Genomic DNA, 20,335 nt, shown 5'->3' with positions numbered 1-20,335 from the left:
AAACCCGGTGGTGAGCATGGGAACCCTCTGGGGGAGAGGGCCCCTACTTTCATAATATGTGAGGTCCTTTCATGGATTCTGGATTTCAGAACCTGCTGCAAGCCAAATGTATGAGTCACAGAGTCATAGAGCCCTCTAAATCAAATTTGTAAGACATCCTGAAGATAAACAAAGGGGGATAGGCTTTCTATGTTTGCACCACTTTTTTTTTTTAATATCCCGCCTACTTCCACAAAGGATTTGAAATGACTTCCAAAGGGCTTTCTTACTCATGCCTAGGAGTATTTAAGCACTATTTCTTAAAGTTGAGTGCAAGTGTATCATATAAATAGAGACGAATGCTTAAATAAGGACATGAATATATCCGGGATCTCTTGGTTTATACAATAGGAAGACTCTGGGGGAATCGTTAGGTGAGTGAAATGTTGGGGCACTTATTCCCTTCTTCCCTGGGTATCCTTTGGGTTCCCCACTCCCAGCATCTGCTATCTCCAAATGGTGCCCTTCCTCCCATGGAAAATGGCCCTGGGTATCCCATACCTGTAAGGATGTTAATTTACTTTCTAATAAAACACAGCCTAATAAATATAAACTAGTGACTGTAAGAGGCTTAATATGTCAGTTACCTTAATGCAGAGAGGATTTCCCATAACGGTGAAGAGAGATTTGGGGACAGAAATCATGCTGTGTCAGCCCCAACTCCTAAGAGCATACAGCCTAGTTTCAGACCAAGAACAAACGAACAAAACACCCACATGTGTAAAAATTTAAGGAAAAGAGTCACGTACGGACTCTAAGTGTACTTGGGGCTCAGAGAAGGGAAAGAGTGAGGCCATCTGGATGGCGCCCCATGCGATGTAATAGCCTTTTGGTGGTGCCCGAGTGGTCAAGGACAGCTGTGGGAGATGAGACATCACCGTGGACATCCCCATCATCCCTGACACCCCTGATGTCACCTCTTCCTTTTATTCTATGGTGTCCTCCCTGCTCCTTTTCCCACTCTCCCTTCATCCTTTCTTGTCCTTACTGATCCCTTGACTTCTTTCCGTCCATCTTCTCCACCTCTCCCTACTTCTACTTCCCCTCATTCTGTTTTTCTGGTGTGTTCTCTTTGCTCTGCCATCTCTCAGTCTCCCTCAGTGAGCTGCCCAATTAATAAATAAAGCATAGAGGAGAACAGTGGGGCCCATGAACCCGGGATAATCAGTTTTCTTTCAGACTCCCCTGCTGGAAGACCCAAATGCTCCAAGGCAGGCATGCTCGCTGCCAAACTGTGTCTTTGGCACCCTTCTCTCACTCTCCACCCACCCTTGACATTAGCCTTGCCCCTCTCATGTCTGTTCAACCACTGTTAGGAAATGAATGAAACTAAGCTGTTAGCTGCAAGAAGCTTAGGGGGGCCGGGAGACAGGAGGAGAGTGTTTTGTGAATATGAAAATCAACTTTTGCCAAAAACTTCAAGAGGACAAGAAAGCCTTCCTACCACAGCCATGGGACACTTGAAGAATCCAGGCCACATGTCTGACAGGAGATGGCTCCCCCCCCCCAAAAAAAAACCATTTAAGTGGGGCATTATATAGCACTGAGGTTAAGAGCATAGGCTCTGAAGTCACCGTGTTGGAGGTTTGAATCCCAGCTCTACCTCTTATGAGCTGTGTGACTCTGGGAGAGTTGTCCAACTTTTCTGTGCCTCAGTGTCTTCATCCATAAAAAGAGGAAGATAATACCGTCAGCTGCCTCATAAAGTACCCCATGTTAATCACTGAGACTCCTGCCTGCCACATGGTAAAGGGGCAGTGTGCCCTTGCTGTAATTTTCTCATTATGGGTGCTTGATCCCTGAGTCAGACTTACCTGTTTTGTGCAGAATATTTTTCTCAACCCCTAAAGAAGCTGACCCAGGGTTGGGTAGGGAACCAGTCTAAGCCATTTCCAACATCAAGGCAGTGGGACCTGCCTCCTTGCCCCCAGAAGCACACAGTTTGCATGTGTACTTCTCATGGGTCTCAATGGACGAGGACCAAGGAAAAATGGCCCATAACCTAGCCAAACCTGACTCTGGATGGACAGTTCCCTCCAATGCAGTCATGAAGATCATCTGCGCTCCTCAGCTCAATGAATTTCAACATTTGATTTCAGAATGATAAATGCAATCAATTTTTAACAGGTGGATAGCTCTGGAGACTTGGTCTTCCAGGCCACTGAATTTTGAAAAGTATACCAAGGAAGAAACAAAGAGCATACAAAAGAGACCAAGCACATTTAAAATGTAAGCAGATAGAGAACACTGATTTCTCTATTGTAAGCCTTCAACTTCTAGCTCTACCTATTATATGCCCGTGAGTTTCACGGCTGCCTCACAATGCCAGAAATGAGGTGGAATTTTCAAACTCATTTTTCTCGGTCCTTTCTCATGCCTAACATGGTGACACACAAAACCATAGCTCCAGCCTCCAACCCGAGACTGGGTCTGAAGTGTTGGGCCATTGCTTTGTCTGAGAACCAGGGTCTTGGTTTGGTCAAGGGTGGTACCCTTGGGGATCACACAGCCATGACAGTCCTGGAGCCCAGGGAGGGGTTCTTGGTCCTAATAAATGTTTCCATAAAAGATCTCAAAATGTGTGTGGGGCAACACATATTTTACCATAGTTATTCTGGCTCTGCAAGTGCAATGAAAATGTTAGCCTGGGCATATCAATCGTGTTTTACAGATGACTGTAATTTCCTGAATGTCAAAACTCCAAATTTTTCTACTAAGCAAACTTTTCAGTGGCAAAACACATTGCCTCCCTAATGTATCACTGTGGGCAGGAAAAATGAAATCTTTATGCACTGTATTATGAATCAATGAGGCATTGAGATTCTTGGAAGGGTGAGTGGACTCCGGAAAATGAAAAACTGCCGCTATTCCATCTCCACAAACCACTGCTCAGGGAACGGAGGCTTCAGCGGCGTTCAGTGTGCGGGCCACAGAAATACTGGATTCCAGTTGAAACCAGGGACTGTCTTCCCCCACATGGTGATGGAGGTAGATGTCCCTGTAAATACAGTGTGAGTCAGGACATTTAACAACCCCCAGCCCCCAACGTGATTCCCTTTACTTCTGGGAAAACGACTCTATGGGGTTATTGATCAAGGGAGCCTGAGAGGCTTGTACATTTCGGTAAGAGAAAATAACATTAACAGCCACTAACCATGGGATGCAGACCCAGGCGTCCTGCACGGTGCTAAGCCCTCTCTCTGCAAGGGTCATCTCGTTCAAAAATCACACCACTGGGAAGTGGGTGCTTGCAGATGAGGAAACCAAGATTTAGAGAGCTTAAGTAATTTGCACAAGGTTACGGAAGCTGGGGCTGGCTTCCAGAACTCTCTGGCTCCAGAGACAGAGTTCTTAACTACAAAGCATTCATCAACAGCTGGCTGTTTCTGGAGACTGTGGGCCAACTAAGCTGGTCCAGGGGAAGAGGAAAAGAGGTACAAAGAAGGCTTGGTCCTGCCCTCTTCTCGAGGCACCCACAGCCTTGCAGGGAAGAGAGCAATCAGACACGAATATCTTACATTCTGATGTCAGATGATCGGGATGCCCTGAGAGTCCAGATAACTCTCTTTGGAGGTTCAGAGGGAGGCATGGCTGCCTCAGCTGTGGACATCGGGAGGAAGGAAGCTTCAAGAAGACAGCCCTGCAGCCCCATTTGGAGAGCTGAGTAGTGAGGACCAGGTAATGCTGTGCCTGGTGGGGCAGCAGGAGCAAAGGCATGAGGCACAGGGAGGACGAGTTTGGTGTGCGGAGTGTGGAGTCCGCGTACGGCAGGGCAGTGCCAGGATGGAGGACATGACTGGACCAGTAACTGAGCCACAAATCATGGCTTATTCACCTAAAACTCAGTCTGCTAATTTTCTGTGCAAAGCCTTGTGCTTTCACCCTTTCTATTTTTGCTTCACATTGACTTTTAAACCAGAGACTCCTGACAGGTCCTCAGCCCCAGCAAAATTATAAGGCAGCCAAATTTGCCTTTGGTGTCCTCCGTTTTTGTTCTCAGCCTCCTTATCCTTCCTCAGAACCCAGCGTGCCTGTCTCTGCATACACTCTGCCACCTCCCCAAGACAGAAGCTGATTATTAAAGCTTCCCCCATCTAAAAGACTGCTAAGTCTTAACTACTTAGGACCCTGTCCCCCCCGCCCCACACTGCTTCTGCCACACACAAAGAGGGCAGATCCTTAAGCCAAAGGAGGAAACTTCACTTGGTGGTTTCCTGGCCAACTGTGAGAGGGAGGGGCTTGTGCTCTGCAGCACCCCTGAAAACCTTGCCACCCCACACGGCTGGTCCCGGTTGCATCCCCCGCAGGGCGTTGCAGGGAGCCCTGTGCTGCTGCGTGTGACTTTTTCCTTTCATTCTTGAATGAATGAGCAAAGTGGCATGGGGTAGCAAAATGAGTCTGGATGTCTAGACGCGAGTTTCAGACATAGGTAACTCGATCACCTACTAGCTGTGGGACCTTCCCCCCTCTGGGCAGTAATAGCTGCATCTATGAAATGGACCGGCACATTCGTTGTCAAGCTCTTACAAGAGATGGAGAAAATGGGCGAATCTTTGCCACAGAGAACTTTTCAGAGGAAGCCAGAGGGTGTTATGCCTCCAAAAAGACTTTGAATAATAACTCTTTAATCCTTGAGAACGAACTGAGAAATACTTGTCACCCGCGGGGTGCTCTTTCACTGAAATGCAGCCACACTGGCCTCTCTGAAAGATACCCGCCCATATTTCACCTGTCAGCGTATTCTTCCCACCACGCACAAGGTGAAGGTCGATGTGTTCTCCTGCGCCCGTTCCTGGTAACACCATGTCTTGTGAAATGCAGAATGGAAGGAGGTATGTTAGGGGAACAACAGGATTTCAAAAACAGCTTTAGGAAGATCAGATCTTGTTTTAACTTAGTGTGTTCCTGACTGATTTATGATTCTGAAAAGGAAAAGGAGTTTGATCAAAACTGCCGCCCTATGGCCTCATTTTCAATTCCTGTGTTTTCTTTGAGCAGAAAGGATCAGGCATCCTGGTTGGGACTTTCCCTGGCCCCCAGTGGCCAGTCGCGTGGCTTCCCATGGGCAACAGTCTCTCCCAGGCAGGGAAGGCCATCCCTGAGGCCCGTAGGACAGGGCAAAAAGGAGCATCCCGGCCAATTCCAAAGCTTCACGGTAGACGTTCCATCTGCTGACCTCCCAGTCTGTAGTCCCATAAGGAGCTGGGCCCAGTGCCGAGAGAGACAAGAGACAATTGCCAGGCAGTACTGACCTTCAGGGAATGTACAGCCTGGTTAGGAAGACAAAACAAGAGAAATGGACTGTTCCGATACCCTTTAGGGGCCTAACAGGCAGCAGAGAATCATGAGGAAAAGATCGAATCAGGAGTTCAGAGACCCGGGTTCTAGTCATAGACCCACTGTCAACCAAGTGCATGTCCTTGAGCAAGTCACTCCCCGTGTTTGAAGTTCAGGTTCTTCCTCTGTAAAATGGCAGTTCTATTTTTTTTTTATCCTGTATACTTAGAGGGATTGTGTGAGGAACTAAAATTCTAAGGACTGTGAGCCGTTCGTCACGTCCCATGAAACTTCCTGTTGTTATTAGCCCTCCCCCATCCCTCTCTCCCTCTCCCAGTGATACCAGTGCTTTTCTTCAGATGACCTTTCTGAAAAGTCACTGTGGGAAGGGGAATGTCATTTAGAATAATCCTCTATGGCCTTAAATCCAACTTAACCGTGGGTCACTATCTCAGAGAATTAACCTCATTTCCAGGGAGAAAAACCAAGCCAGGGGGAAGGTGGTGGAGGTGACCCGTGTAGCACGTTAGTGAGTCTGACTCCCCAGTGACATGTCTTCAGAATGAATGACTGATGGAAGAGTCCAGGGGTAGGGCCACCCCCAGGGGTTTGCCTTAAGTTGGAAAATCCAAGTCAGATATCTCCCTTGACTTTTAGTCCTTCTTTATGACTTTTGGATCCTGCACTGGGACATCAGTGAGCATCATCCCAAGGGGCTATCTTTTCCTGAAGCTGATTCTTGTTTATCAGTCACCTTTAGCATGATATTTTGAAACCTGGGGAAGGACTCAGAGACTTGGTTTTGGATCACGGCTCTGCCACAGACTGGCCAGGGCACCCCAGACAAGCCAATACTTATCTCTGGGCTTGGGTGTTCTCGTTGGTAAAGCCATTGGACTCCTCTGTGCCAAAGATGGGGCTATTGCCTTCGTCTGTGCGTGGCCTCTATCAGTTCCCTTTACAGGGTCCTTGCCTTCCCGCAGGTGGGCTGGTTTACACACACAGGACATGGCTCCCTACTCTGTAACCTGCTCCCCACTGTGACTCAAAGATGGTTCTTTTCCTTCTCAGAGATATCCGGGCCCCATTTTACCCAAGATGGTGCTTGTGAAGCGCCATTTTTAAAAAACAGCTTCTGCTCCATCAAAAATGGTGGGATATTTCTGCTTTCACCAGCCACACTGGAACAGTGACATAGATTTGACAACATACATACTTGTCTGGTTTCGTGGACTATGTTTTTCCACTCAATCGCATGTGGACAGGCACAAAAATAACCGCCACACCAGCAATTCCAAATTCGCCTTTTGCCCAAAAGGGGAAATGCGGCTCTCCAAAGTCTCGTATTGACACCATGACAAACAGACCCAGTGACACCCAGAACTTAGAGGACTCTTGGTAAACTCTTAACACCAAGTTAACCTTCAAAAGAATTCCTTCTGCTCAGGCAGGATCTTTGTGGCTTCGCTGCCCCTTCCCATACTCACTTCAACGTGACACCAGATTCTTCAGCAGGTAAAGGGGTTGGTGGGGAGGATTAGTGAGTTATTTTTCTATTCCCAGTGTGATCATGATAAAGAAACAAGGCTCTGCCTGGTACCATCTAGAACGCTTATTTCCACACACATACAGGCCATGTTATCCAATAATCATGCCTTTTGCAGCAAAACCTTTCCCCGGGGGAAGGAGGCACGACCCTGCCAGCCGGTGAAATTCTGAATGGCTCCAATTCTTTCCAGTTGAAATAGTTAACGAGATCTGCTTCCCCCCCCCCCCCCCCCACCAAAAGCCAGGGTTTACACTTCATCTCTCTCAGCGCCTTAAAACAATATTAGAGCTCATTAAAATCAACCCGGGGCTTGAGAAGGGCAGCTTTCATTTAGGGGGAAACTTTCCCTCCGCGCTGTTCTGGAAAATCGCACAACACTGAGAGCAGGCATTTATCTTGACTCATTTCCTCTAATGATTTCTCCAAAGCAGGCTCAAGGTGCCTGCCTCCCAGACAGCCCGTGTACAGCAGGCCCAGGTGAGTGAGGACAGCCGGTTACCGTCTGCTCAGAATTCCCTTCAGTGATATTTATTGACTGTCTACCATGTGAAAAAGCCCTGTTACTTGATTCCTTGTCTTCGTGGAGGTCCCTAAAGAAATGATTCCATGTGTCTCCGGATTTCTCACAATCTGGGGTGGGCAAGGGAGCTGGCTATCTGGTTTCCTCATCTGCACAATGGGAATTTGGGGCCAGAAGGGTCACCAGCTGGACCCCCGGCCCCAGCCCCCGCGTCTTATGTGGCCATTTCCATCCCCAGGGCTCAGTAGCAGCCCTACAGAACCCACAAGATCTGCACCTCCCTTCATATCCTGGCATATTTGGCTACCACCTGGTTTATAAATTACATTTTTTTGAAGAATTTTTGTTTACTTATTTATTTGACAAAATAAGGAGAGAGAGCGCCAGTGCACAACCAGGGGGAGTAGGAGAGGGAGAAGCGGGCTCCCCACCGAGCAGGGAGCCTGGCACAGGCTCGATGCCAGGACCCTGGGACCATGACCTGAGCTGAGGGCAGATGCTTAACTGACTGAGCCAACCAGGTGCCCCCCTGCTACCTTCTGGTTTGACCTTCTGCTCTGGCCAGGCCCGTGGTGCCCTTGGCTGATGGCTCAGGGGGCTGAGCTCAGTGCCTGGGGCCCACGGGAGCCCGTAAAGCCCATTGAGAGCCCACAAGTGGGAGACTCAGACACCAAACAGGGCATTGACCAGGGCAGCGGGCAAGAGTCTGGGCTCAGGAATCACACAGACCTGACAGACGGTCACTAACTAGCTGAGTGATTTTAGGAAGGTTCAATTAGCACCTTTTAGCTGAATACCCTTAATTGTATGACAGCAACAACAATAATCATATTAATTAAGATCTGCAGAATGTTATGTTCTGGCACGGTTCTGACAACTTTATATATGTACGTGTGTGTACGTGTATGTGTGCGTGTGTGTATGTGTGTGTGTAATTTTTATCTTCATTGAGACCCTATGGTTTCCCCCCAGACTATACATGAGAAAAATTGAAGCACAGAGAAGTTAAGTCATTTGCCCAGGTCCACACAGCTAGTAACCGCCAGAGCTGGAGTTTGAACCCAGGCAGTTTGGCTGCGTAGTTAGAGTAGCACTGTCCCACGGAAATACAATGCAAGGCCCATTTGTCATTTTAAATCTCCTAGTAGCCCCATTGCAAGTGAAAAGATACAGTGAAATTAAATTTAATAATGTATTGAACCCCATCTATCAAAAATGGTATCATCTCAACCATGTAAGCTGTATAAATCCTAATTGGTTAAGAGGATAGTCTCTCTTCCCCCTCAGTCTTGGAAATCTTAGTCTGCCTGAAAACATTAAAGGCACGACATCTTTTGGATTAGCCACATTTCCAGAGGCTCAAGAGCCACGTGGGGCTGGTGGCTATCTTGGATGGTCCAGCTCGAGAATGGACCCTCCTCATCATTACATACCTGGGCCTAAAATGAAGGAAGGCACTGGCACCTACGCGGTAGGGTTCTGTGAGAAATTGGCCGGCACAGTGCCCGGCCTGTTGTCCGCACCCACTGATCCAGAACACTGCCGAGTATCCCCCTGCTGTGCTGTTTGCTCAAGTCAGAATGCCGGCAACCCTCCACACCACACACCTGCTTAAATCCTTTCTATCCCCTTAGGGCTTGGTCAGCTTTCTCCTCCTCCTCCTCCTCCTCCACGAAGCCTTCCTTGATGACTCTAGCACAGAATACACTCTCCCCTCTCTGACTCATTGTGCACTTAGACTCTATATGACACAAGTAGCCCTTCACTATGTTCTGCCTTTACCCCAGCCCCTACTGAACTGTGCTTCTGTCTCCCCAACTAAAGTTTAAGCCCTTTGAGAGCAGAGGCCCGTATAGATATGGGCTCCTCACAGCTCTGTCCACAGCTTTAAGTATGGCAACTTCTAGATCACCCAGGGATGGTTCACTGACTGTGGATTGAGTAGATATGTGTCTTGCAGTGCAAGGCCAAGCTTCTCACCTCCAGGGCTAAAAGGACACCATGTCCCTAACTTTGTGCTGAATGTCACGAAGGTAGCATTTTTATGACTTCCTGGTTGAAACCTTGAACTTGCAGTGTTTTATAATGGATGTGCTTTCCAGTAAAAGGCAGGGCAGGAACCAAGAGTTCCAGGGCAAGGGATTCAAAGGGTGCTCACCTGAAGACCAAGACAGTAAGCATGTTTGTCTCGGTGGCACATCTAGACATTTCCCTGGCCTCCTCCTGTCCTCTACAGGCTAAGGCTCACCACTGCTCACCTCTGCCCACCCTGCTGAAGGAAAGAAGAGAACCAGTCCCTCTCGCTGGCCGCCCCAGGCAGAAACCTCAGGAGATGAACGTTGACAGAAGGATGCCCCGTAGGAACACTCTGGAAGCTAAGAAGTACCAGGCAGGGAGGGAAGGCCCGATGGTAGCGTTTGTATAGCCCGTGGCAGAACAGGTCTTCCCATGACTTGGGCAGACCATATCCCTTCATGGGGCCCCACTCCCTCATCTACACACTGAAGGGGTTTTTCTCTGAAACATCTTTACACCTCAAAAACACACTGAGTATTAATGAGCCAAGACTCACAGAATAATTTCAGAGTGCAAAAAATGTCAGGGGGCAGTGTAAGCTGCAGAAATTTTCATGCCACCAAGCATTTGAGTGGACCCTGGGTGAAGGCTGGTGACTACGGGTCATAAAGCCTGGAATTTCACATCTTGTTAAAGAACTCTGTTTTCTCAGTGTTTGCAGAGTCCTTAGATTTATGTACTTGGGAGCCCACTGGGCTTCGGGAAGGAGGAGCACTAGATTTCTTTAAAAAAAAAAAAAGAAGTAAATATCACCAGGGCTGATTGTGTGAAGAATTTCATGTTGGGTTTGAATTTACAGGCATTAGAAATTTTCTTTTCCTTTTCGACAAAGGAGGAAACATCATTTTGCTGTTTTGTGAAAGAAAGCGGAGAATGGCTTAGAAAAACATCCTTCTGCTTAACAGAAGTCCATCAGTCTAGTGTGCCCTCAGAACACACACACACACACACACACACAGAGCTGCAGGCCCAGCCCTAGCTTGGGGTCACACAGGAAAGAAGGTCCTACTCAGCCAGCCAGGCCAGCTCCCCTCACCAGGCTGACCTTTCTGGAAGGTGGGAGAACTGGGGGCAGAGGAAGATCCATAGAGCAGAAAAAAAGAGATTTGGGTTTTGGTTTTTTTTTTTAAATAAACACAAGGTAGACACGTGAAGCAACTTCAGTTAGCCAAAGGAAAAAGCTCAATTAATTAAGGTGTTAATGAAGGTATTACTTTATATATATACATAGAACCGCTCCTTTGGGTGAGGTGTGAAGAATAATAACAGGAAGATCTGTGCACGGTGGCGGGTGAGATCTTCAGTCTCTTCCCAGTTGCTTTTCCTGGAATGCGTCCATCCTGTCGAGGACCCTAATCAGTCCATTCAAAGAAGCAGTCCAAGTCCTGGTGGCCTTATCCATCAGCGGGCTCCCGAGGGTTGGCCTTGCCCCAACCTCGCATGGGCTGCCCAGAAGAGCCCGGCCTTGTCACAAGCCCATAGCGTCAACTTGAAGGGCAAAGGGAGACGTTCGGCGTCCAGATCACTTGGGTCTGCGTAAGGCTGGGAGGACAATCAGATAAAATGCCGGGTACCACTGCTTTGATAACTCACTTTGCACAAACACAACGGCTCCCTCTGCTCGCTGAGCCTCAAGGGGATCTTGAGAAACGTACCAGCCACAACACATGTCAGCGAGCGTTCCCCCCACTTCCAAGTGGTCCCCTCTTGAAATCTCGCATTTCCTTATGAGGCTGCTGCCACTGCGGATCACCACGTTGATGGGGCCTCTCGGTGGGGACTGTCAGCAAGCGTTGGAGTCACCTGAGAAAAGCAGTTAAAATGGCAACTCCGGGGCTTGAGGGATCCAGCCCCATTGGAGGCTTATTCGCCTTTGATTCAGTTAACTCTACTTTTATTTAGTCGGTGCTCACGTATTCATGCTGTTTGATCTGAGCACCATCCTCCCTGTTTTGATGGAGCCGCTTTTGATGGCAGGATCGGTGCTCCTGGTTTAGGCATCGTTAACGGGGGAAGGCGACCAGACCTTGGGCACGAGTGACTCACTGTCCCATATTACCCTGCTTGCGGAGTTCACTTAGGACCCCCAACTGTGGTTCGTATTTTTCGGCCACTCCTCATACACAAGATGTATGAAGGCTGAACTTAAAAAAAAAAAAAAAAGTACAAAATTAAGCTACAGGTATAATAAAATGTCCAGTCATTGATTTGGGCTAAGAATTTGTTTCCTTTCTTAAATTAACTTTTTATTGATCACTCCTGTGACCTTCACTCGTACGGTTTTGTTGGCTTTCTTCCATAAAAGAGATGGTTTTGATATTTATTTTTCCTTTGAGTAGTGCAGGAAAAACCTTATTTGGGAACCAGGGGCCTAAAAGGGAAGTAAATGTTTACAGCACGGTCCTCCTAGCTTTGCTCAGTCAAAGTGCCCTGGGCTTTTCCTGGACAGAAATGGGCGTTCTTAGGCTTGTCTGCGGCGTGCAGCAGGGACCTCGGGTTTGCTCTGGGACAGTGGTTCTCAAGACTGCCGCAGAATTTCCTGGAGAGCTTCCTAAGATACAGATGGCCGGGTTCCAGCCCCCGGGTTTCTGTTCAGTGAGTGGACCCCAGAACGTGCATTTCCAACAAGTTCCTAAGTGGCGCTGATGCTGCTGGTTCTGGAACATTCTGGATGTTAGTTTGTTCCCAGAGGTGGAAGTCCTGGGTTTGGGCCCCAGTACGAGGATGGGAAGAGCACAGGTTCTAGAAAGAAATGGGTTCAGTCCCAGCACCCCTACTTAACTCACCATGTGACACTGGGCCAAATCATCTCTCTCTCGGTTTCTTCATCCTCATGATGAGAACAATAGTAATATCAGCTCCACGGTCGAGGTAGGAGTTCATGTGTAAGCACCAGGCCCCAGTGCCCCCAGCTCCGGGCTGTACCCTCTCTCAGCAGGAAACAGCTCCTCTTCCGTTAGGGTTCTTTCAGGCCTGCTTTATTATGCAAACAGACACAAAGCAGGGTCTACGAAAGTATCAGCCTTCAGCCCAGGAATGCGCTCTGCAGTTAGATCCATTTCCAAGGGCTGTTAGGGATGTGTGTCTTAGGAGCGAGTCCGTGTTTCTCTCAGGGCCTTGATTTTCCCACCTCCAAAGAGAAGCGTCTGACCAATATGCTGTGCCATCTCAAAGGCTTCTTCTTACTCCCATGAGCCTAGGAAGCTGTGACTTAGAACTCGGGTCCTTATTGCAGGATAAACTGTTAAAAATGAAAATATGGAGCACTGGGTGTGGTGAAAAAACAATGAATACTGTTACGCTGAAAATAAATAAAAAATTTAATTAAAAAATAAACAAAAAAACATAACCTGAATTTCAATATTAAAAAAAATGAAAATATGGTACTCGTGTTTATCCATGTACTTATGTCTAATATCCTTACATTTTCCAGCCTTCTTTCTCGTGGGGCTACTGCACAGAAAGTCAGGGGTAACGGCTCAGTATCACTAGATGGCCTTAAAATGTTCCATCACGGGGTAAAGTGGTGTATCTGTTATTTAACACTGACATCTAGTGGCTTTTCCTTATCAAAGAAAAAGATGCCTTTCCTATTAGCTTATCCTAAGCTCTGCGGCAGATTTTCATTCAACAGTCCTTTATTAAACACTAATTTTCTGTCAAACATTGTGCCGGGCCCAGAGGAGCTTACACTGATCAATGATACGCGGTCCCTGCCCTCCCAGAGCTCAGAGTCCAATGTGGGACGCAGACTGATCACTAGACAGTCACGGCACGTAGCAGTAAATGCTACAGTTCCCCCATGGCTGGAACAGAGGAATACCAGGGCTGTTCACTCTGCCTAGGAAGGTCAAGGAAGGTTTCACGGAGGAAGCAATCTTAGAGCGGAGTTTTGAAGCTTTCCAAGCAACGTACAAAATACACAAGCCATTCAAAAGAGTGGGCATTCCGCATCCAAAGGGAAGGGGCCTGGAGGATCATTGCCTGGGACGGATCTGGAAAACAGTTACTTCTCTATACCTGGAGCATACAGAATAGAGCAGGGGTTTTCGACTATTGACATTTCGAGTTGGATAATTCTTTGCACGGTAGGCTGTGCCGCAGCTCTGCTAGACCCCACGCACTAGAAGCAGTTTGCACCCCCCCTTGCCCCCGCCCCATGACAAGTAGAATGTCCTCAGAGATTGTTACATGAGCTAGGGCCAGGGGAGCAGAGGGAGAGATGCAAAATCCCTTGTGACTGAGGAAGGCTTCTGTAGAAGGAGCTTGAAAGAGACAAGGCTGGAGGGGAAGAAAGGTGGTGGTTACCAGGTCCCACGAGGCTGTGTCTAGCGTGTGAAGGAGCTTGGACTTCATGTCCTAGTTGATAAGGATTAAGAGGTCTTAACTAAGGAATGACAGGTCAGATGTGTGTCATATGGGCCTGGGGTGAGCTAGGCATGAGACCAGAGGCTGGGAGGCGGGCCAGGACCCTACAGCAGTGACCCAGTAGAGAAATGATAAGGGCCTGGCCCCAGGCAGCGATAGGAAGGATAGACCTGAGTGCTCCTAGGATCTAGAATCAGCAAAGGTCTTGGGGAAAGTTCACATAGTGGTGGTGAGCAAGATGGAGGAGGTGGGGGCGCCTGGGTGGCTCAGTGGTTTAAGGCCTCTGCCTTTGGCTCAGGTCATGATCCCAGGGTCCTGGGATCAAGCCCCGCATTGGGCTCTCTGCTCGGCGGGGAGCCTGCTTCTCCCTCTCTCTCTGCCTGCCTCTCTGCCTACTCGTGATCTCTGTCTGTGAAATAAATGGATAAAATCTTAAAAAAAAAAAAAAAGATGGAGGAGGTGGCCCCCAGGTTTCAAGCTTGGACAACTCTTCATTGGTTGCTATTGTTGTGTCTATAATTACTTAGCAATGACAGGAAAAAGTTGGCCTGGACTCTAATGTTTATATTGTTCTGCTGTAAGGAACCAGGGGCATACAGACACACTGGACGATGGTCATTAAATTCACCTAGGTAACTGGTGGGGAGTCATGACTCCAATTTAAAGATGTGACACCTGTTCATCTTAATTATCTTACGACACGTTTTGTCGTAAGATATATCTGTCCCATTACCACTAACCGAAACAGGCTGATGATGATTTTCCTGGGGCTGAGCTATTTTAAATAGCTCACTCGTTTAAAATTAGATCAGTCCGTTTAGCAGCACCCTTCAGAGTAATGTCCACCTGAAGGGAGATTTCCGGCAGTTCTCACCTGCATCTTGTTCTGTTTTGATCAGTGCCTGGATACAGGCATTGCCAAAAGGAATAAGGAGATGTGGCGAAGATATTAGGGGATATGATCAGAATCCAGATGTGTTTTGACAGGCTCAGACTTACTCTAACAAGGAGAAATTAAACAGGGCCACAAGTAAACTACATCCAGGTCCAGGATAAAGTAGATTGGGTTTCAAAATGGCTTATGTGTAAAAGAATGAAAGAAAGAGTTTAGTTGACTGTGCATCAGCGGTGTGGCCTGTCTGCCAAAAAGGCCGATGTGATATACTAGGCCACACTAGGAGAAATGGTGTTGAGAATGAGGGAGGTGACAGACTGTCCCTCCTTGTCACTTGTCAGACTGTGCCTGGAGGACACATTCCAGTAAAGTGGAATATATTCAGGGGAAGCAAGAGAGCAATGAGGGAACTTGAAGCAGTGTCCAGAATAGTGGAAAACCATATTTAGCATTAAGAAGAGAAACCTCGGGCTACCTCAGGGTACTTAAAGTCAGTCTTCAAAGCGCCGAAGCCACATGTGCAGAATTAAAATTCGATCCGCAAGTATGCTGTCATGGTTTGAAATGACTGCTTTTTGCTGTTAATGCCACATCTTTATCTTAAGGCCAGATCACCCCCTGAGTGCTCTATCTGTCCATTCAACTCTCTTTTGGGTGTCCCAGGGCACCTGAGCCTTCTGCCAGAAACTAGAGCCATCCCTGCGTTCATTTTGACACCAAGTTCAGTTAACGCTACCTCCTAAAAATGTCTCTAGTCTGCCCTCCTTCTTTTGCTTGTTTTTTTGCAGTAAACTAGGCGAATTTCCCTAATTCCATCTCCACACCCCGTACCCCATGAGCTTGCTAAAACACTGATTTCATCAGGTCGCTCCCCTGCTTAAACCCCTTTGGGAGCCTCCCTCTCAGCTACAGACGTCTAAATCCTTTCTTGGGGTGGGGGGGTGTCCGAGGCCTTCCATACCCAGGGCTGTGGCTACCCCTCCAGCTGCAACCTCTGCCACTACCCTTCATTCCCAGTAAGAGGTTTTTGTTTTTGTTTTTTTCTTTTTTTAAGGGTTTTATTTATTTATATTTATTTACTTATTTATTTGTCAGAAAGCAAGAGAGAGCACAAGCAAGGGGACTGGTATGGAAAAGGAGAGGGAAGCAGGTTCCCTACTGAGCAGAGAGCCCGATGCCAGACTCAATCCCAGGACCCTGAAATCCTGACCTGAGCTGAACAAAGGCAGACGCTTAACCACCTCAGCCCCCTAGGCACCCCCGCCCCCAAGTAAGAGGTATTCAGTGCACTTTGTCCACACACAACAGGTAGTTTGTGTCCTGTGACTTTGCTCATGCTCACCTTTCTGCCTCATACTCCATTCCTCTCTTCTTGCCTCCTCTCGTTCTTACTTGTTTTCAAAATAAAGCGGCAGAAGCTCTTGCCCGTATTGTTAGGCTAGTGAGATGTTTTCATCACACCTCGTGCTCGCTCCAACCATTAAGAACACATCCTGTTGGGGGCGCCTGGGTGGCTCAGTGGGTTAAGCGTCTGCGTTGGGCTCAGGTCATGATCCCAGGGTCCTGGGATTGAGCCCCGCATTGGGCTCCTTGCTCAGAGGGGAGCCTGCTTCTCCCTCTCCCTCAGCCCCTGCTTGTGTGCTCTCTCTCTGTGTCAAATAAATAAATAATTTTAAAAAAGAAGACATTCTATCGAAATGCCATGTCTTGGTGCTGTGGGCACCCCGTGCCAGGCACACGTGAGGTGCTTGCCCTCAACTGGCCACGGGAAGAGCGCCACCCGTGTTTCAGCGCTCCCCACCCCGCACATCACGTTCCCCTTGGGCTGCGCTGTCACATCCTCAGGTGGCCTGGCTGGAGAGACTGCGTCTCTGACATTTCCCTAACAACTCTCTCCTCAGCATAATGGGCCTCCTGGATCTTTTGCCCAGCCAAACCTCCCAGGTGTTATCCACACCTGCCTTCCCACCTCCAGCACACTATGGTATGCAGGAGCGCCGGACACTCCCGGACACACCGACCTCTAAGCTCATCTGCCTTTTCACCCCCGGGATCGCTGTTTGCAGCAGCATGGAGTGTTTCCCGCTGAGGCAGCCTGGGAGACGAGCCCCGGCTTTCCTGGAATACGAGGGCTGTGGCCATCCCTGAATCTGTTATCATCGGGGTGGGGTGGGGGGAGAGGACAGCTGCTGTCACTAGGGCAGGCAGGGTGTGGGCTCCTCTCATTTCTCCGTGGCCTTGACCACCCCTGCCATGTTGAGACGGAGGCTGCCCACGTTGAACTGCCGTCATCTCATGTGGGCACAAGGAGACCTTCAGGGGGAAGGAATCACACATCCACCATGTGAGAGACTCTGGGCGTCTGTCTCTGCCTCTCCGGTGTGCCTCCTCTCTCTTTCTACGTGAGGCTGGTGCTTCCAAAATGTTGGTCGTGACGTTTGCCCTGGTGATTGGGATCTATCTGTTCCCAAAGACAACGGAGCGTGTTTGGGAGGGAGAGCCCTGACGGGCACAAGGCTGCACTCTAGGGTTTACCAGAAGATGTCGCTGTAGTCTTAACCCAGTCCGAAGAGGCAGGGCCAGAGGGACTGTCAGCTAAGCATGAAGGTGACTTTATTATGGGGGTTTAAACTACCCAACAGCCCCCATTATAATGCATGCCTGCTAAAGCGGGTTGAAAGGTTAATCCAAATGTGTCACTGGACTTCATAAATTTCTTTTCTTTTTTCCAAATAATCAGACTAATTGCCACTAAGCTGTTGCCTCCGGCCTAGCATAAAGGCTCGATAAATATGTATTGAATGAAGGAGTGAATGAGTATCACAGCAAGGGGCGGAAGGAGGAAGCTTGTGTGGAATAGCAGTCACCTTTGTCGGTAATGGCCATGGGGCCGTTTAGCCGTGGGTGTTTGCACGTGGCGCCTTCAAGATCGGGCCGTAGGCAAAGCAGTGAGGTAGGCTCTCTGTCCTCTCCATCCTCACTTCCAGAGGCTCCTCCTGTGCCCCATGTTTGTTTAGTCTGAAAAAAAGTATATACAGTCATTTTTTAAAAATTTTGTGATATTTGCAAGGCACTCAGAAGACTCTCCAGAGTTTTCGTAGGATGAGGCATGGCCTTCCCGGTCCTCACTCTCTCCCTCCTCTTCCCCAGAAGTTCTAGACGAATAGCACAGAGTCCCTGTCCTGGAAGACATCGTTTAAGCAGAAATACAAACAAATAGTCACGATTCAGTATCAAAATTTTTCACAAAGACTAAGTGCAGACGTGTTATGGGACCACCGAGGAGGAGGTGAGGGCCAGCAGCCGGCGGTGGGCTTAAGTTTGCTCAGAGGAGAGATTGTAACTTGAAGGATGTTTAGAATTTTCCAGTCACAGAAGGAAGATCGTGCCCAGCAGAAGAAGCACCATGCCCAGGATAGACCCCGGGGGGTCCAAGTTGCTCGAAGCCCGAGATTCGGGGGAAACCTTTCCGTGGAGGACATCAGCCAACAGACCCAGCCCGTCTATGATTGAGTTGGTTCCCTTTGGCAGGTGTACGGAACTTTCCACTCTCTCAGATTGAAATGAATAGATTTCACAAAAGCCGCCAGCCATTCCCCGGTTTTCTCTAAGAAACGAAATGCTAATAGTCAGTGTTTATTGTTGTTTTCCTTCTTCATCCCCTGAGTCTCAGTGGGGTGGGGGGAATCATTTCTTAGTTAAAAGCACAACCCCAGGGTCGTTTCTCCCCTTGAGTATGTCTGATCATACTGTCAATCTTGGGCTTTGACATTTCTGGGCTGGGGTGCGTGCTTGTATGGGTTCAGTGTTGACTAGTCCTCTATGTGAACAAATAAATTTTTTCAGTTTGCAGCTTTAAAATGAAGATAGCCATATGGCAGAGGCTTCACACTTGCTGACACCCAGGTATCCTTTCAGTACGTAAAGAAAAGGAACATTTTGGAGCTGATAGAGTTAATTTGGCTGGGCTGGGAATATTATCACGCTAGCAAAGGCTGAAACCGAGGTGGTAGCTTGCATATGTGCCATTGGCAGCTCCCATGTCTATTTCAGTCGCTGACTAACCACACTCATGAGCTACAGTACCAGCAAATTGGGGGAAAGAGTTAGCTACCTGGATGGGCTCGTGGGACTCAGACAGTGGTCTACAACACACTTCACAGGACAAACACTGCCAGATCACCATCATTCCCCTTTTGCCCTCCTTACTGATCAGAGAACATCGCAGATGCCATGCACCTTGCTGACTCCACTTATATCACCCACGGCACTGAGTGCTGGTCTTTGTGCTTTGCCCATAGGAACTTCTACTACATCACCATCCTCCGAGACCCAGTGTCCCGGTACTTGAGTGAGTGGAGGCATGTCCAGAGAGGGGCAACATGGAAAGCATCCCTGCACGTCTGTGACGGAAGGCCCCCAACCTCTGAAGAGCTGCCCAGCTGCTACACAGGTGATGACTGGTCTGGCTGCCCCCTAAAAGAGTTCATGGACTGTCCCTATAACCTAGCCAACAACCGCCAGGTGCGCATGCTCTCTGACCTGACCCTGGTCGGCTGCTACAACCTCTCCGTCATGCCTGAAAAGCAAAGAAACAAGGTCCTCCTGGAAAGTGCCAAATCGAATCTGAAGCACATGGCATTCTTCGGCCTCACGGAGTTTCAGCGGAAGACCCAGTACCTGTTTGAGAAAACCTTCAACATGAACTTTATTTCACCATTTACCCAATACAATACCACTAGGGCCTCTAGTGTAGAGATCAATGAGGAAATCCAAAAGCGGATCGAGGGACTGAATTTTCTGGATATGGAATTGTACAGCTATGCAAAAGACCTCTTTTTGCAAAGGTATCAGTTTATGAGGCAGAAGGAACATCAGGAAGCTAGGCAGAAGCGTCAGGAACAACGCAAATTTCTGAAGGGGAGGTTCCTTCAGACCCACTTCCAGAGCCAGGGCCAGAGCCAGAATCCGAGTCAGAATCCGAGTCAGAACCCAAATCTGAATGCCAACCAGAATGTGACTCAGAATCTGATTCAGAATCTGACCCAGAATTCGAGCCAGAAGGAGAACCGTGAAAGCCGAAAGCAGAACCCAGGTCAAGAGCAGAGCGATGGCAGCGCCCGCAATGGCACCAATGACTACATAGGCAGCGTAGAGAAATGGCGTTAAGTGGCTCCCAGAGGCCTTTGCGCACTTGCCCCAAAGCGCCAGTAGAGATATGGCAAATCTTAAAACATGAGAGTTTCCAAACACATCTTGCTTCCTTAAGTTTGGAGGGTTAAAAAAAAAAGGAAAAAGTTAAGACGTTGCCTTTACAGTTGCCTTTCAATTAAATGTTATACTGTGCGTGGGTAAAACAACTTTCAGTATGTAATTAAATTGTCTCTTTTTGGTTTGTTGGAGTATTTATAAAATCCAAAAGCCAAACCAGACTCACCAGAAATTACTGTTTCAATATTTTAGGAAATGCTTAAATTAGCTATAGAGACAAAATGGAAACATAAAATGTGGCCATTCGACTTCTGGCTAAGAAACAGACTCAAATTATTCATGGTACACTGTTCAAACTTGCTCTTGGAAGCAAACATTTGTTCCCAGGGGTAGGCATGAA

At 48.2% G+C, this 20,335-nt stretch overlaps 1 protein-coding gene across 3 annotated transcripts in view; it reads left to right on the top strand.

Annotated features, from left to right (window-relative positions):
- HS6ST2 (heparan sulfate 6-O-sulfotransferase 2) overlaps positions 1-20,004 on the top strand; it is a gene marked incomplete at its 5' end in the record, with an annotated part of 285,413 nt that extends 265,409 nt beyond the window's left edge. For 2 of the 3 annotated variants that reach the window (XM_080795362.1, XM_080795361.1), the window contains one exon: positions 19,026-19,998. In XM_080795362.1, coding sequence (XP_080651488.1) covers positions 19,026-19,893 — 868 coding nt within the window. In that variant the 3' untranslated portion in view covers positions 19,894-19,998. Of the gene's footprint in view, positions 1-19,025 lie in introns of all 3 variants that reach the window. The other variant, XM_080795363.1, reaches the window with a different exon arrangement.
- Between the last annotated feature and the right edge of the window lie 331 nt (positions 20,005-20,335).

The sequence above is a fragment of the Martes martes genome (genome assembly GCF_963455335.1).
Source record: "Martes martes genome assembly, chromosome: X".
Taxonomy (NCBI): Eukaryota; Metazoa; Chordata; class Mammalia; order Carnivora; family Mustelidae; genus Martes; species Martes martes.
The sequence above is the reverse complement of the archived record's forward strand: the minus strand, read 5'-3'. Positions and strand labels throughout refer to the sequence as shown.